This window comes from Etheostoma cragini, chromosome 1 (assembly GCF_013103735.1).
Source record: "Etheostoma cragini isolate CJK2018 chromosome 1, CSU_Ecrag_1.0, whole genome shotgun sequence".
NCBI lineage: Eukaryota > Metazoa > Chordata > Actinopteri > Perciformes > Percidae > Etheostoma > Etheostoma cragini.
Window position 1 is genome coordinate 15,230,867 of NC_048407.1, and position 17,369 is coordinate 15,248,235.

General features: G+C 40.2%; 1 protein-coding gene across 1 annotated transcript; it reads left to right on the top strand.

Moving 5' to 3' along the window:
- Window positions 1-1,282: 1,282 nt before the first annotated feature.
- On the top strand, window positions 1,283-16,671 carry gas6 (growth arrest-specific 6). Its single transcript, XM_034879728.1, has 15 exons — window positions 1,283-1,816; window positions 2,060-2,220; window positions 5,348-5,372; window positions 5,474-5,536; window positions 7,723-7,845; window positions 9,138-9,257; window positions 9,996-10,118; window positions 11,264-11,385; window positions 11,583-11,701; window positions 12,319-12,508; window positions 12,590-12,754; window positions 12,848-13,016; window positions 13,267-13,406; window positions 13,500-13,701; window positions 14,596-16,671. Exons 1-15 carry the CDS (start codon window positions 1,741-1,743, stop codon window positions 14,745-14,747), a joined length of 1,950 nt encoding a protein of 649 aa, XP_034735619.1. The 5' UTR covers window positions 1,283-1,740; the 3' UTR covers window positions 14,748-16,671.
- The last annotated feature ends 698 nt before the right edge of the window (window positions 16,672-17,369 follow it).

The window sequence follows — 17,369 nt, forward strand, 5'->3', positions numbered from 1 at the left end:
AGCCTCTTGGCTTTACATCCAATTCCTGCTGCATTTTCTTGTTTGAGACATCATCCATAATTGGTGCTCTGTCTTCTTGAAGGGTTGCATTGGTTTAGTAGCATTTAGAAACATGGGTTACAATTGTGTTGTACCCAGCACCCACCATGGTTGTTGCCAGATGTATACACCTCTCGTTCTGGCTGGACTAACAAGAATATTTTACTTTCTGTCCTCATCTTCATGGTTCTCACTGTTAGTTCAGAGTTCACCTTGTATATAAAACAAGCCATCTTTAATATATAACTTAAATGTAATTCAGTGTTGTGCTTGTTTTTGTGTTTGTTTTAATAAAATTGGGCAAAGCAACCTGATAGTATTGAATTTCAACATTCCATCTATCTGCCCTCTTGCCACAGCCAGTGTGTAGTCCTCTTTCATAAATCATGTTTTAATTCAGTTTTAGCATGAAATGCACACAGTACATGGTCAAACTTGTTATTATTTGTAGCATCACGTATGTAATTTAAATTGCAACATCCTATATGACGAAACAGAATAGTTCAACACGTGACACACTGTGGTCTATTGGCCTAATTAGAAATTGGTATACAGAGGAAAGCAATACAATCAGCATAAAGGACTGATGTGGGTTGAATTATAGACATTAGATAATGAAAGCAGGAAAAGGTAAAAAAGGGCAATCACATCCTATTCAGGGAAAACAAAACAGAAAGAAAAATCATTGAAATGGAAAGATATGAGTCTAAAAATAAACTGCCCTGAAATTTTTTAAGCTGTATAATAACTGCTCTGACAGTACCATTAAAGTGAAGGAAGCACTCTGATCCTTACTACTTTACTTAAGTAGTAATACCACAATTTAAAAATACTCCATTACATGTGTACATCACTTGCAAAGGTGAAGTTCATTTTAATGACTTCTGCTGAATAGACAGTTGGCATAATCAACTCAACAACATTAGAATAAATTATAATGCTCTACAATAAACTAGCCAACATGTAAAGTTGTACATGTTCCCATACAACGTCAAAGATTGTACAATCGGGGCCATTTTGCATATTGGATGATGTGTATTTCTTTTTATACTTAAAGAATGCCACGCTAATAATAGTTACCGTACATACTTAAGTAACATTTAGGATGCAGGACGTTTTGTCTGTAACATTAGTTGCCTACTTTTACCAACTTGTTTGATAAAGAGACGCGCGCGCGAGTACACACACACACAAACACACACACACACACACACACACAGAAGGAGGGAAGGGAGTGATGCACCGTTACAAACTCCTGCCTGCCTGCACTTTTCAGAGCTACTCCCCCTCCTGAAACAGCATAGCTTGCTGCTGTCTTTCTCCGCAGTAGAGTGGAGACTCGAGTCCGGCCAGAGAAGGTTCAACACAAGAGAGGAGGGTCAAAGCATAAAGTAACGTTACAGACCGCAATGGGGGACGAGCTGAACCGCAGAGAAAAGAGAACGGTTGCTTAATTTCCCTATGTTATGAACGATATTCTGGAGAAACACGACAGTTTAGGGTCGCAACGGTCCGCGGCAGTGATTTCACATCAAAAACGTTAACGACCAACGGTCGGAAGTACCTGACTACCTGCAGCGTGTTCCGCTCTAACGTTAGCCTCGACTCTGTGACATTGAGACACAGAGAGGGGGATAGGGAGACTACAAGACGGGACTGGAGAAAGTTTTTCAAGCTTGGCGCAGACACAGCGGTTAAACAATGCGGCTGACCCCGACAAAGTCCCTTTCATCGGTAGCCCTGCTAATCCTGCTGGTTGCCCGCTGGTCCGACAGCAGTAAGTAAACAATTACATGCTAGGTGGCTAGCTAGCTCGCTAAGTCTCCTTTGACATTTGTGTTGTGGCTGCTGATGATGCATGTACTTAACGTCATTAACGGGGCTTTAACCGCAGATGTCTCGCAACCTTTCTAAAATGTTTTTGGGAGCCAAAATACTGCTTAAATCCAGAGTTGTTTGACCTTCTGCTGTTCTTGTAGGTTAATAAATGTATTTTTGGGGTGTCTGTCTTTTATTTCAGTTTCGTTGTCTCCCCAAGAGGCGAACCAGTTTTTGAGCAGACACAGGAGAGCAAACCAGATTTTCGAGGAGACGAAGCAAGGACACTTGGAGAGGGAGTGTGTGGAGGAAATATGCACAAAAGAAGAGGCAAGAGAAGTGTTTGAAAACGACCCTGAGACGGTGAGTGTATTAGCCTATAATTATACCAAAACAAAGTTGTGATTTTCAATCAATCAATTCAAGGTTGCATGCTGCAACCAAAGAACAACCACAACTCCACACCCTCTTCTTCTTCTTCTTCTTCTTCTTCTTCTTCTTCTTCTTCTTCTTCTTCTCCTTCATTGAGGTACTGCAGTTTAAAAAACTCAGTGAAGTCTGTTAACTAATCAGAACACAATAAGCAGTTGAAAAGGACCCCAAACTACAGGTTTATCACCCAGGCCGGTATTTGTTAGACAACATGAAGCTGCCAATCCGTTTGTTTTCATTGTGTTCACATTGACCAAAATTGATGACTTAATACAACAGCACACTAATGAGTCATTGTCTGAGCCGCTAGTGTTCATGCTCTAATAAGTCCAGAGTGCTGATAGCTGTCAGTGCACATAATATTCCCATGTCAAACTTGGCATGTTCTCTTCTTTTTGTTTGTTGCCGCGACAGACATTGAGTCAGTGTGACCAAGTTTTAGTTTATGAAATACAGTAGCAGTTGAGACTGCTAGCCGTACACTCCCCTTAATACTTGAATGCACACATGGTCTTCTTTTTTTAGCTTACATATATTCAATTTTCAAACATTGGCCCTGTCTACATTCATCTGTTCTAACCATCTGTATCATCACCATCTGTATGTCTACACATGCCTATTGTTTAATATAACATGCATATGAATTGTGCAAACACCATCCTGATTGTTTTCTGGGAGCTTATTCACTGATTTCTGTTGAACATTGGGTGAGGAACATGTTTCATTCAACACAGTTACAATGCATATTGCCCCACTGATCTGCATGCTCCCAACCGCCTTTACGGTTCCGCCCTTTCTATTTAATGTTTAATACCAACAAACAAAATCCATCGCACATGTGTGTATTCAGGAATATGTACTGCAGATTGGTTTCCATTCTGCATGCATGAATCCATAATTTACCCTTTACATCCATGTAAATAATTTGAAAGCCTATGGAATATGTACTAAAGTATATGTGTTGAATATGCCAACAAGATCCCGGATATATAAATGACGTAATGTGTCAGAAAATGTGGAACATGGACCATCAAACTTTTATGCCTTCAAACAAGCAACAGTAAGTGGTGTGATGCGCATGTGAATGTTACTCAGTAATGAAAGTTCTAGTGTGGGCCATTTACAGAGCAGATTCTTGCCCAAACCCCTTTCTAATGTTAGCTGTCAAGAAATAACAGCAACAGGTATACCCTGAAATTGTTGAATAGGTTTATTTGTTGCCAGTTTGATTTGTAAGTTAGAGATTCAGATGAAGTTTTAACTACATGTTCATTAGGGACTAGAGCCCGACCAATAAAGGATTAAAAATATATTAAAGTTCTGATAAATAAAATGTATAAAAATACAATCTTAAGATATGAAACTTAAAGTCCTTTGAACAAAAACAAATTAACAAAAAAAAATCAGGGATGTAAAGCGCCCTCTGGTGGACAAACACTCACAACATGGTTGACCGTCTGTTTTAATTTTTTGAATATTCATTCATCAGAATCATTTCTAATGACAAATAAATCATTCGGGAAATGCCTAAAATCGGCGTGCTGATATATCGGTCTGGATCTATTAGGGACGCATTTGGAGATTGGGGAAAAAAATCGAAGATTGTATATATTGTCATTTCTTTTGCAATGATTCTTAAAAAGTGATTCTATTCCCTAGAATCAATTTTTTTATTTGTTTTTGTACCAATGAGTCGGCTAAATATTTAATGTTTTATGATGCCGCTAACAACGACTACTACATCATATCCGTTTTCCAGCAAAGCAAACCAAAACAGAAAATGAAGAATATACATGAAAGAATTAAATTGGGTCCAAAGGCATATGGTCCCAGCCCTTCTGGAGATGCTGTGCTCTTTAATGATCACTCTTACTCCCAAAGTTTTGCTGTTGTGAATTGAAGTGGCGAGGGAGTGAATGAGGCAATCGATGACTCAGACTTTACTCGTAAGATTAGCCAAGTGGACTGACACGGGAGCTGAGGGAGGCTGGGAGGATTAAAGTGAAGTTGAGCTGGGTCCAGAGGAAAAGGTGAAGTCAGGTGATTGAGTTTGAATCAGCTGAACGCACAATGCCGTTAGAATAGAGTTTGTGTGTGTGTGTGTGTGTGTGTGTGTGTGTGTGTGTGTGTGTGTGTGCTTGTGTTTTTCTAATATGTCGTGCTACAAAGCTGCAGTCTTATTCATAGCTGCATTATTCATCCTGAAAGTGCCCATCTCTGACTCTGCATTTTCATCTGCTGCAGCTTTCTGCCTCTGCAGAGAGAGGGTGGTCCTGGATACTTATGATTATATTTGGTGACACACGCGATCACGCCAAGTTTCTGGTCTCTCACTTGTTAGATGAAATAAGGTGTCACAACTGACTGTTAAGTTACGATTGGTAACAGTCCAATTCATCTTAACTTAATTTGACTGACCTTTGAAAATCATCTGTTGCAGTAAATCAGGGGTATAATAAAGCTTTACATTGTGTAATGTGGCCCTAGCTTTAGTTGACCTTTGGCTAATAACTGATTCTAACAAGAGACTTTTTTTCACCTTAGCCTGCTGCATCAGGCTCAGAAGTCTCTGTGCATCCAGCGCTGTCTTTCCATTGTTTAGATTATCCCCAAATTCTGACCTGTACGTGGAGGATTACTGCAGCCAGGAGATAGGAGGGATGCTACTGCTATCAGGAATGCAGAGAATTCTCAGGATGCCTTTGGCAAAGGGCCGCACCCATTGGACACACACACAGATCAGAGAGTAATCATGTTGTAATTTCTTTCCCGACAATGAACACACACAGACACACACAAATTCAAAAACAAAAGATTGTTTATGAATCTCTTTTCCCTCTGTTATGACGCTTATGACGTTAGGACATTGGGCTAAACCAGTCCCATGAGTACAGGCACAGAGATCAGGCTTAAAACTGAACTAAATCCTAGATTATGAAAAGTTTTAACAGAACCCCTACTACTAATCGTAAGCATGTATTTATACTATCTTGTTCTGTTTAGATTTTTTGTTTATACGCCTTGTTAACTTTATCCCCCTCTCTTTCCATCTCTTAAGGACTACTTCTATCCTAAGTATTTGGGTAAGTTATCATTCTGACTAAAACTCTCCATTTCTACTAACAGCCAGTTTGACTGATTACATGTTTGTAATATCTTTGTTTCCATTTTTGTTTCTGTCTAGCTTGTGTGGAGAGGTTTGGAGATGCTGAAATAAAGAAACAGGATCTGATTACATGTGTTCACAGTAAGTTTTATGCCCTCTTATCTCTCTGCCTGCCTAGTTTTAGAGCTCGATGGCAGAACTGTAGACAGGTTCACAGACAAGTATTATCACATCCAGAGCGAGGCTCTGAGTTGTGGTGTGGGGTTGGGCTGCACTGCAGTAACACTGCTCTGCATCACACTGAGGCACTTACACTCAGTAGAAAAGGTAAAAAAGGACAGATGATGAAAAGGTGCTGAATTTCTCCAGCAACTCCGGTTGTTGCAGCGTGACACACATGACTGATTCTGCAATTTTGAAGTAGCCTGAGTGTCCTGTATGTGCGTGAGCTCAGGTATGAGTAACATTGCAGCACTTTGCGACAGTGATGCTGCAGATTTGTCAATGAGTGACACGCCCCTTTAGTCGTCACATACTCACTCACTTCCTCTGGGTGACTGCACTAGCGTCTTCGTGAGCTGTCTCAGCTAAGGAGCAGTGACGTGAAAAAGAAGTCTGACGTGAGTAGGGCACAAGTTCTGCTGCATCAGGATACAAGAGACCAACCCAGCTTTACTGCTATTGGCTATAGGAACCTCGGGGGGTTTCCATGACTCAGCTGCAGCATCATGACACAGCAGCTCACCACTTCTCTCTATCTCTTTTTTGCTGCAAATCTCTGCCCAACAGTGTCCTGCCTGAGTGCAGACTAGTGGTGGGCGCTAACCCATTATCAAAGCAGATCTTGACATTCCACTAATTCCATTAATGGAATTCTTTAGACGAGGGATTTTAAAAACATGGCATGTTATGGAAAGATACAGTTTTGATTTTTTCGATTGCACATACCAAAAGCACAGCAGTGTTTATTCTCCCACTCTCCCCCTTTCCAGTAGTCTGCAGTTTTCACACTCAAATGTTTTAATTGTTCTGCAGAAAATTATTAATCATTATTAAATGCACATCTTCCCATTCTCTAGCATAAACTGTCAGTGACATAAATTGTTGTTGCTTTATAAACTTTGACGGACTAAATCGTCATTGTGGTAACCCACATTGTGTGCTTTATTGAATGAAATTAATGTTGGACATGCTGTTAAGGAATCTGTAACATTTTAAGCAGCTGAATCAAGTGAGCTAGCCCATAGACCCCAACATATTAATAACCAGGAGCTCTGGGTAACTTGGTCACATTCATGTAAAGACTGCCTTAAGATGGTGGCACATAAAGAGGCATATGAAGAAGCATGTACAAATATTGATAAAGATATTTTCATGTTTCTTTATTTAAATTATGATTGTTATTGCTGATATCTTTTTATTGTTGCTATTTTTACCTGTGTTAATCCTCCACTGAAAGGAGATGAGCACAAGTTACTTTGGCTCAAATGAACAACCAAATAATATTATGACATTTACTTTGTTAAAACATGTCAAGCTTCTCTGTAATCGCCCGAGAATGTTGCATCAACTTAAAGGGCGTTTGGATTGCCATTATACAATAAGAAGATTAATATGTTTTGTATTTTAGAACACTATTTTTAACCTGGTAATGCCTCTTAAATGCCTTTTTCGTATTGCAGTGGCTCCGGAATGGGCCTTCGCCAAAGCTCTGAAAGATTGTGTAAAATGTTAAAAACAAACTTATACTCCCTTAAAACACTGGATGTTTCACTAAATAAGGTTTTTATATGTACAGTATTGTACATCATTCAGTAAAGAAGTTGTGCCTTTGTGTTTTGCATGGGAGCTTATTTCTCTCGTGTTCCCTTCATATTCTCCACATGCTGTCCTTTTCTTTCGCTGAAATCCAGCTAACATGCCCAGACTTGTTGAGCAGTCAAACTCCGCTGCTGGGAAATGATAAGTGCATGGGGAGAGAAATAGTTTATCACATGTGCTCACTTACACAAGCTTGTAGGGAAAGAGTGGGTTGAATGAAAATATGTAATAGAAAAAAAGGCCAAGCCGAAAAGTTTAATCTCCAGTTGAGCTTGTTTTTTTTGTAAGCTAGAGGACAGGTTAGGGCATCTCTGGCTGCAGGGCTTAGCCAGCATTAGGCTATTTATATTGAACTCCTGATATGCAGAGGAGATGCCCTTCCTCTGTCTGGTATCAATACACAGTTACACTCACTGGATGCGTTCAGTTTGCACTGACTCAATTCTAAAGAAATAACAACACCTTCCTCTGTGTTTGTCTGTTTTTGTTTTTTCTCTCACTTGAAGATATTCCAGACCAGTGCTCTCCTTCTCCCTGTATTGCCAGAGGTACGGTGCGCTGTGAGGACAAAAAGGGAAACTTCCTCTGTCACTGTTTCACAGGCTGGGAAGGAGCCACATGTGACAAAGGTACTGTTATCATCGCTATGGAAATAGAGAGAGGATATACTGTATAGCTCAGCAGAGGTTGCAATTCTGCACCGTCACTCTGTCATATCCAGCGTCTCTGGATAGGTGACCTAGTCTCTGTGACCTTGCTTCTGACAGCCAACTCCTGTCCTGTAAACTACTAGAAAGATCTGGCTTCCCATCACTTTCATTAGTCATATAATTGTTAAATGTTTTCATTGTTTCTCATCATATTGATGTGAATGTTGTTTTATTTTGACCTTCCAAAATGTCTTCTAGTGTTTCTGTTTCACTTTTATCTTACTATTGCAACTGTTGTTGTTCTATGATATCTGCGGCTGCTGCTTTTATTAATAATGTGCGAATGTCGTGTCCGGTCAATATGAACTGTACGGGAACCCTCAACAGGAATCTCTTTGTCCTGGTTAGAGGTCAAAGCTAGTTACTGTGTATATACCGTATGTAAGGGGAGGCTTGAATTGAAAAGTTAGAGTAAGGATGCCACTTTTACAAGGGAAATGTACCAAATATTAAAGCAACACTAGGGAACCATTCTCTACAGGTTGGAAGAGGATTTGTTTCATTAGATCTCATTCAAAATACAGATCTGCTAGCCGACCTGGCAAACTTGCATAGTGTGGTTATAGCTGGCAGAGAGCGGCAAAGTGAGGCAGAAGTGCCGTACATACGAGTTGATGAACCACTGAAATGGTTTTGGAAACATTTTAAGTTAGAACAAGTTCTATAGTGTTGCTTTAAGTGTGTACGCAGAAACTGGAAAAAAAATAAATGTTTACACACACACACACACACACACACACACACACACACTGTGAGGGTGAGGGAAAAATTGTGATTTATGGCACAGACACCATTCCACACAGTTCCACTGTGACTCATCCCGCCACCTTACTGTGAAAGGAAACCAAAACCGATTCAGTTTGACTTGGTCTGAGCCTTTTCCACTTGACGACTGTGTTCCTCCTAAACACTCAGCTGCCACAATGACACAGTGTGTCAATTATTTGTGAAGCGTTCAACAAAGTAAGTACAAATCTACATGACCTTTAAGTTAACTTTTCAAACTATCAAACTTCACGCTTATCAAACTTCACTTCCTTTTCCGAATTTAAAATTTGGAACTTTCAAAATCGTTAAATTGCGTTTATTATGTCCTGCTCCTGAATTACTATAGGCAATCTTAACACAAGCTACACAGCCTTATGCGTTTCACAGCCCATGATGAGGTTTGTCCTGTGTTCATGTTGACTGTACCACCATCCTATGTGCAGATGTCAACGAGTGCAGCAAGAGAAATGGAGGGTGTGACCACGAGTGCAACAACACCATGGGCAGTTACCGCTGCTCCTGTCACCAAGGTTACATGTTGGTAGGACGCCACATGTGTAACGGTAAGCACACCATCCAACAACTGGAATCATATCAATACTGTAGCTGCATATAAAACTTTGTTTAACTCCTATTCAAACTATAAAACGGATATTCTTTCTGCAGTCAGATCTGCATAAACAGTTGCATAACAATTTGAATGTAAGAGTTATTGTGGTCGAGGTCACTTAAGCAAACTAAAGGCAGTGTTGTTCATTGTAAATACACGTCAGCCTCACAGACCCTTTGCGGGGTCTAACATTACAAACTCATGTTGTGCAAACTATCATTGTTTAAACCCACAGAAGTCATGATAAAGACATCTTGAAATGTAATGGTACAGCCTCCAAAAATGGTAACTTCGATTTAAATTTTTACATGTGATGTAGTTTAGTGAGTGCCGTAACAAGCTGTATTCTCTGTATGTACAGTACAATGTGAACAAACGGTTTAAATCAATCTAATGACCTAATTTTAAAATTAATATAGAGGTCAATTTGAGTAAAATTGTTAGCCAATCAGGACCAGAATCTACTATCATCTGTCTTGTGGCTCATTTTAATTTCCCACTCCTCACAATGAATCAAGTTTAGGTGTCTGGTGTCTTTTCCTGACCTATTTTCTTCATTAAACTAATGAGCAAAGGTACAACCTCATCAGATAATGTCATTGTCAGCCGGGGAGCTGACTTTATAGTCTTCTTCTGTTGAATTTCCACCACACTTCGACCTGTCTAGCTGACCACATTTTGTGTCTTTCAGATGTGGATGAATGTGAGGATCCAGGTGTGTGTGGAACAGCACAGTGTGAGAATAAGGAGGGCAGCTACAATTGCTTGTGTGATTTTGGCTATGTCTACGACAATGAAACCAAGAGCTGCATTGGTATGCGTGCACGCGCACACACACACACACACACACACACACACACACACACACACAGACTCAGAGACACACAAACATGTAGTTTCATGAGAACTGACTGAGAAGCAGCTTCAGCCTCAGCAGGACTTGATGCAGCTGTGGGGTCAGGAACGGAATGCAGATATTTTGAGAAATTCTGTATAAGTAGGTAACAGGTCACTGTCTCCACGCTGTTAGAAAAAGTTCATTTTTTAGGAGGAAAATACATCATGTACTAAGCAAAGGTGAAAATGTGATTCACCTTTGCTTAGTACATGATGTTATTGCCGGCGTGTCTTTTTGATTTTAAATGTGCTGTAGTCAGAATTGACAAACACAGAAGACATGCCAAAGGTTTCCAGGTTACAGAAGTGTTTGCCATTTTTCAGTCGTTTCAAACACATCAAATCATGGTTTCTACATGCAATTATTTGAAAACACCATGACAGCCATCTAAACATTTACAGCAGCATCACTAAGTCTTCGTAATCTTCAAGTAGCCGTGGACCTTAATAAACAAGTTTAATCTTGTGTTTTCCCCTAAATATTTAGCAAGAGGCATTAGCTAACTGCTCCTCATACAAGTCTAGACTCAAGGAATGGAAGAATGTCCAGGCTACAAAAGATGCTATACTTATGCTCTTATTTAATAAAATAACACAATATGATAAATAACCACAACATCAGGCCTGTTGGTAAAAGCTATAAAAAACTTTACAGACTTTAAGCAAAGTCATAAATCACTTGTGTGCCCCTGTTTAGCTTGGCAGTGGGAACCAGACTTTTCATAACCTCAGTGTCCTTCCTCTGAGAATTACATTTATTATGGCCAACCTTCTCATGGCCATGTAAGGTTATATATGCAGCAGGGAGATACCACCCAGTCACTGTAAAAGACCACCGTATCTCAAGTGAATTCCCGGAAATGTTGACAGAAATTTCATCTGATATATATTTTTTTATAACCAATGTTTTTCTAGATCCCTAACTGTTTTGACTAATTCCTCCACAGATGGCACTCCGATAACTTCATGAACTCTCTGATTCTCTGTAACCCTTTATACGTTACTCACGACTTTCATCTCTCCTCCTCTTTCACTTTTTCAACCTGCTCTGTCGCTCGTCAGATGTGGATGAGTGTGAGGCAGGTGTGTGTGCAGAGGAGTGTCTGAACACTCCAGGGAGTTTCCGTTGCTTCTGTGATGGTCGCCAGGGCATGAAGCTGGGCCAGGACCTCAGGAGCTGTAAGGTGAAATACATGAACTGTGCCAAATATTAAACCAGCAATTTCATAGCTCAGCTCTCACCTTTGTTGGTAAATGTGAACTATAAACTGTGTTCTTGATCTGTTAAATCATTTTAAATTAGTCAAGTCTTAAATACAGAAATGGTTCTCATGAAGAAGGAGCATGCGTTATCTCCAGTTTTATGTTTGTGTTTTCACAGTCTATAACTCCCTGTATGTCACCGTCTCTGAAGAGGAACTCTCGTTCGCTCTACCTGGGCCGCATGTTCAGCGGCGTGCCAGTGGTGAGGCTGCGTTTCCGCCGGAGGATTCAAACTGGGTGAACAAACACTCTCGACAGTTGTCTCCTAACAAAAAGATGACACATCTCTGCATTTCTACCTTAGTTACAGTAATCATAAAGACATCTGCATTATTAAGTGGAGTAATTACAACTCTTCTAGTTTGGTTCTGGTAAGACTGCTTTTAGTTTAATTTATAGAGGAGAAGACTTAAAGGGAGTGTTAAGTGTTACTCTGGCAACAAACTATCTCAATGTCGCCTAAAGTATTGCAACTCAAAACATGTTGCCTAACTTTCTCCAGTTTGTCAATTTGTAAGCATTAGAAGATAAAATAATTCACTGTTTTTGTTTTTAATGGGGTTGTTTATATTAAAGTTTTACAGTGGACAGAACAGTCCCTTGGTTTGATGTCAGAAACCGAAACGTTAGTCTTTTTTACCATACATAGTCACTGTGAGAAGTTCAGCTAATACAGAAAAAGTCTTATGTTATCTGGGAAAGTGCCACCCACTAAGATTCAGTGTCTAGTGGATAGCAGATAAAAATCTTTCACTCAAAGGAATTGCTTTTCTCCCTGCCCCTTATTTCAAGTTCATTCTTAATTATTTTTGTCATACTAACATACTCAAATGTCACTGCTTCCCACCTCCCAGGTTTTCTGCAGAGTTTGACTTCCGCACCTATGACCCTGAGGGGGTGATCTTCTTTGCTGGAGGTCACCTCAACAGCTCCTGGATCGTGCTGGCAATGCACCATGGGAAGCTGGAGCTGCAGCTGAAGTACGGCACAGTCAGCAGGGTCACTAGCAGCGGACCCATCGTCAGTGACGGCCAGTGGAGAAAGGTTGGACAGTACTCCACGGCTGTCTACATAAGCCTCATTAGCTGATTTATAACTTCTTCAAATGTCTTGTTTTCTTTTCAGATCTCGGTGGAGGAGCAGGGGCGGAGTCTAGTGATCAAGATAGACAGGGAGGCCGTCATGAAGATTGCAGTAAACGGTGATCTGTTTACACTAAAGAAGGGCATGCACGAACTCAACCTCACCGTGGGAGGAGTCCCTTTCAGAGAGGACGGCCTCATCAATCAGGTGTTTATTTGTATGTGCTTGTATATGTTCTTGAATATGGACCAAAGAGAGATGCTATTTACATATTTCTCAACTGGTGTCATTATCCCGTAGGTGAACCCCCGTCTGGACGGCTGTATGAAGGAGTGGAGGTGGTTAACTGGCGAAGATACGTCCATACAAGAAACTATTCGGTCCAATGACAACATGCAGTGTTTCAGCACCGAGGATCCTGGAGCGTATTACCCCGGCACAGGCTTCGCTCTCTTCAACATCAGCTATGGTGCAGTGTGTGCATGTGTGAGAGTGTTAGGCATAGCGTAACTGCGGATTGCATATCTGAGCTTAATGGCTTCTTCCTGAAGTAGTTAGTCAATGTTGATGTGTTTAGCTGAATGTCAAGTCATGATTAGTCAAGAATGATAGTCTGCTCCCTTAATTGCTTACTTTTTTGTCAACAGTTTGCCTGATCTTTGTTTGTCGATAAAGTTCATGACCTGCTGTTCTATCACTTCCTGTTATTGTCACTTTAGAATCACAGAACCTGAGCGTACAGTTGACCCTACGTCCAACTTCTGCGATCGGAGTGCTGTTTGCACTCGTTCACCAGGACAGAGTGCCTCTCTCTATTGCTCTGGCAGACTATCATCCTGGCACTGATGAATGGCGGGATGTGAGTACTTCAAAGCTCAACCTGGGAACGTGTTTGTGAAATTAGTTTGTTACTGTGTTTCTTTATCAAAACTGACCTCTTGTGCGTCTTCAGGTTGTTCTGGTATCTGTCGGTGATGTCATCACTGCCAGCTCACCCACCCCCCTTTGTGACGGTGAGAGTCATGACATCCAGGTGACAATCTCGGGCAACCAAACCCTGCTGCTGGTTGACGGCCAGTCTGGGCGTAGTGAAGACACAGAAATTCCATTTGACGTCCTGTCACAGTCCAGCACCTTTATTGGAGGCCTCCCTGGTGAGGACGCACTCATTTATATAGTCATTTAGCAGGATGTCATTCATGCAGTATGTAGGGTTTTTATTTGCAGAATATGCAGGAAATGTGTTAGTGGAGATGCTAAGTATTTAAAACAGCAGACAAACATTTTATACTCAGGTGGAAATTAAGGATTCATAATTGGCACATTGAAAAATCTAAATGAAAGTCAGTCATTTGAAAATGACTGACTTTCATTTAGATTTAGATTTTTAGATTGATTTAGATCTTGTCATTTAACAATCACACACATGCACATTATTGTTGGCAATTTATGCAGTTTACTTCAGTGAAGAAAAATGTGTAGTCTAGAACATCTGCAGACACAAAACAAGTATTTTGCACTTCAAGATTGTTAAATTGCAAAAACCACACAAATCTCGTCCTATTGAGTTTTCAGGAGCAGCTCAGTTGAATAATGTAAAGGTTATGTTTTTGTTGCCAATCTCTTTCTAAACACTGCACATGTCAGCACTAAATTATCTTACCCAGTAAATGATGAAAATATGTGAGTCCTGCAAGATTCCTACCGTTTATAAGTGGCTCACTTTGTTTTCTTGGACTGTATACAGCAAACGATTATGATGCATAGTTGTCACTTCTTCAGTGACTGGCAGCTTTGTAAATAATTCAGGATCCAGCATTCCTCGAACTTGAAAGAAAACATAATGAGGATTTTTCTTTTCACCTTGATGAGAATTGTCATGTATACTTGGTAAAAGCTTGAAGTGTTGATTTATGTGCCTGCTGAGTCGGACTGATTCAACACGCTGACTAATACAGTTGCAAACTCATGGTTAGATCTGAGCTTGGGCTCACACACAGTCCCATCGTGTTATCTGCTGGATCACATGCTGTCGTTTCTTCCCTCAGATGTTCCTCTGGTGTCCTCGCTGGTGTCTGCGCCCTACAGGGGCTGTATGGAGGTCACTGTTAACGGACAGTCTCTGGACTTGGACCAGGCCATCCACAAACACAACGACATCCGCTCACACTCCTGCCCCCTGCTGGACTCTCAACAGTGACCAGCGCACTAGTCTGCCAAAACTAATCCATGAGCAGTTCATTGAGGCAATAAGGATTATTTCCAATATATTCATAAAGGCTTTGACCAGTGGAGATATGTTTTAGATTGGAATGTTTAAAAAACAAACCGCTGGACCAGGTGTCATGGTTCAGCTGGAGCCTTAGCCCAAGATCACCCTGCCCTTTTACTGTGATGACACTGCTGCCTAGAGGCATTTGCAGGGATTTTCACAGTATTTTCAGTATAATGACTCATTAAGACAGTTGGTCTGGCAATGAGCAATGTCCCCTGTACTTGGCAGAAGATATGGGAATAAATGCTGCACAACATTGCCTCAAAAACTGCCAATGTATAACAGCCTTGTGAGCCCACAAGAACACCCAGGGCCTTATTTAGATCGATATCAAATTTTGGTCTTGGGTCGGCGTGCTATGCCTGGCATCCTATGCTTAAATGCAGATCTGACTGGAACTTTGTAGGCAGCATGACTCTTTTCTGCAGCAACACAGCTGATAGAGCTCTGGTCATGTTGCTTACATCCAGTTCACCTATGGCCCGTGCTACAGCGCTTGAAATAATCAAGTGCTCATGTAGAATCTGATAAAATGAAATAAGGGGACCAGATAAATAGTCCTTTATCAGCTACCCTACTCAGAGAAAATGTGTGAATAGCTGCTCAGATCTTCATGAGTGGTTGGTGCATAATGACATGGGTTGATTGGGGACTTAATCAATCTTATTTGCTCCTAATAAGATAAATCCCCATCCGTCACCACAGCAGGGGTGGCATGGTATTAGGCACAACTTTGTGTTCTGTTGAGAACCTTGCACATTGTTGCAGGTAGCAATGGACTGCGTGTGTGCATGACACCATTTTCTTGATTTCTTCTGGATTAAAGCAGCACTCCATGTCTGCCTGCAACCTTAAAAATCAACCATGTGCCTAAAAAGAACAACTCACCCAAACTTCACAATAGCTTTCCTTGAAAACAGGTGTAACATTTCACAAAGGTGCAGTACTGTAACACACAAACACAACTAATGCTTAAGAAAATGCACTCATTGCAATCAATACACTATGCATTACCACCTGTGCATTTTAAAGAACTGACTGACACCCAGATTCCCAATAATCTTCAATCACTAACTCTGTCACAAAGGCCCCTTCTTTCCCTAAGAATCACCCAGTCACATTTAATACCTGCCAAATACCAAGGAGGTTAGATGAGAGATTAGTCTCAGAAGCACAGGGAGACAAGAAGGGGCCCTCTCCATGCAGGAGAGAGAGTGAGCACTGCATCAAACACATCACACAAGCTACTGAGAGTAAAAAGAGTGCGCTGTAATATACTGAATATGTAAATAATGTGACTGTACAATGCTTTATAGAAAACAGAAAACAAAAACTACCTTTTGCTCACAGAGGTTTTCTGCACATTTAAGTTGATCCAAAGTCAAACAGTAACATTAGTCTCTCAACTTCATCTGCTTCCTAAAAGGTTTTAGAGCGACAATTCCACAGTTCTTCTCTTGAAATAGGAATTGGGAGAGTGTGAGAGCAAAGTATCATAAATCTTTAGGGACTCTGTTTTTTTAATATGATTTTGTACGTGCTGAGCAAATTAAAACACAATAAAAAACAAAGAATGTCAGGAGCATTGTGACTGAGAATGCCAAAAGGGCTCCAGTGTTATTTTACCTTCCTCTGTATCATTTTCTAGTTTTCTGATGAATGAATGCCAGATTATACTGCTTGACGAGTTATTGTTTTTTTTATCATGTGTTGTATATTGAACTTGTCTTTAGTTTTAATTTTCCACTTTAACTGCCAGTATGTGTACAATGCTGAGAGGAGTCTGCCTTTTGAGTTTTTACAACAGTAAAAATCCTATTTAAAAATAAAAGCAGTTGTATGAACATTATAGAGTAAAATTGTATTTTCAAAAAACGCATTTGTATGAAGTGTGTTTTTTTTAAAGTTTCTATTTCTTGCTCCATGTGTGACATGATTTAGTTAATGTACTGGCATTTTCCAGCACAGCCTTCCACTGTATTGAGTTGTTGTTGTTTACATACATAGTCTTACTTTAAGATGAAGCAATACTGTGAAAACACCTAGTACTGATAGTAAAAGTTGTACTGGTGATACTTTAAAAATCTAAGAATTTTAAGGGAAAGTTTGACATTTTGGGAAATACACTTAATCGTTTTCTTGCCAAGAGATTAGAAGATTAATACCACTCGCATAGAAATGAGTAGTATCAATCTTTGGTAATACTTACAGTTGATTACATAAGAGTGACTTGACACTGTCATGACACGTCATGAACGTCATAAATGTCATGAACCCTAACAATAACCATAACTTGTCATGACAAAACCAAATGACACTAAAAAAGAGTTGTGTCATAACCGTTCATGACTTGTTTATGATGTTTTGTAACATGTTCATGACATGTCATGAGTGTCATGTCACTGTTATGTAAAAAAAAAAAAAAAAAAACTCCAAGTAAAGTGTAACCCAATCTTCTCATTTAACTCTTGGTAAGCATACAAAAAAGCATATTTACCAAAATGTTGAACTCTTCTTTTAAATGTGAGATTTTGATGAGGCCCTTTG

What these genes read in the sequence shown, in the direction of transcription:
- gas6 (XM_034879728.1), top strand. Translation starts at nt 1,741, where the DNA reads ATGCGGCTGACCCCGACAAAGTCCCTTTCATCGGTAGCCCTGCTAATC. An exon ending in CTTCTATCCTAAGTATTTGG is followed by an intron (nt 5,373 to 5,473) that starts GTAAGTTATCAT and finishes GTTTCTGTCTAG; the next exon opens with CTTGTGTGGAGAGGTTTGGA. An exon ending in TCTCTTCAACATCAGCTATG is followed by an intron (nt 13,017 to 13,266) that starts GTGCAGTGTGTG and finishes TTGTCACTTTAG; the next exon opens with AATCACAGAACCTGAGCGTA.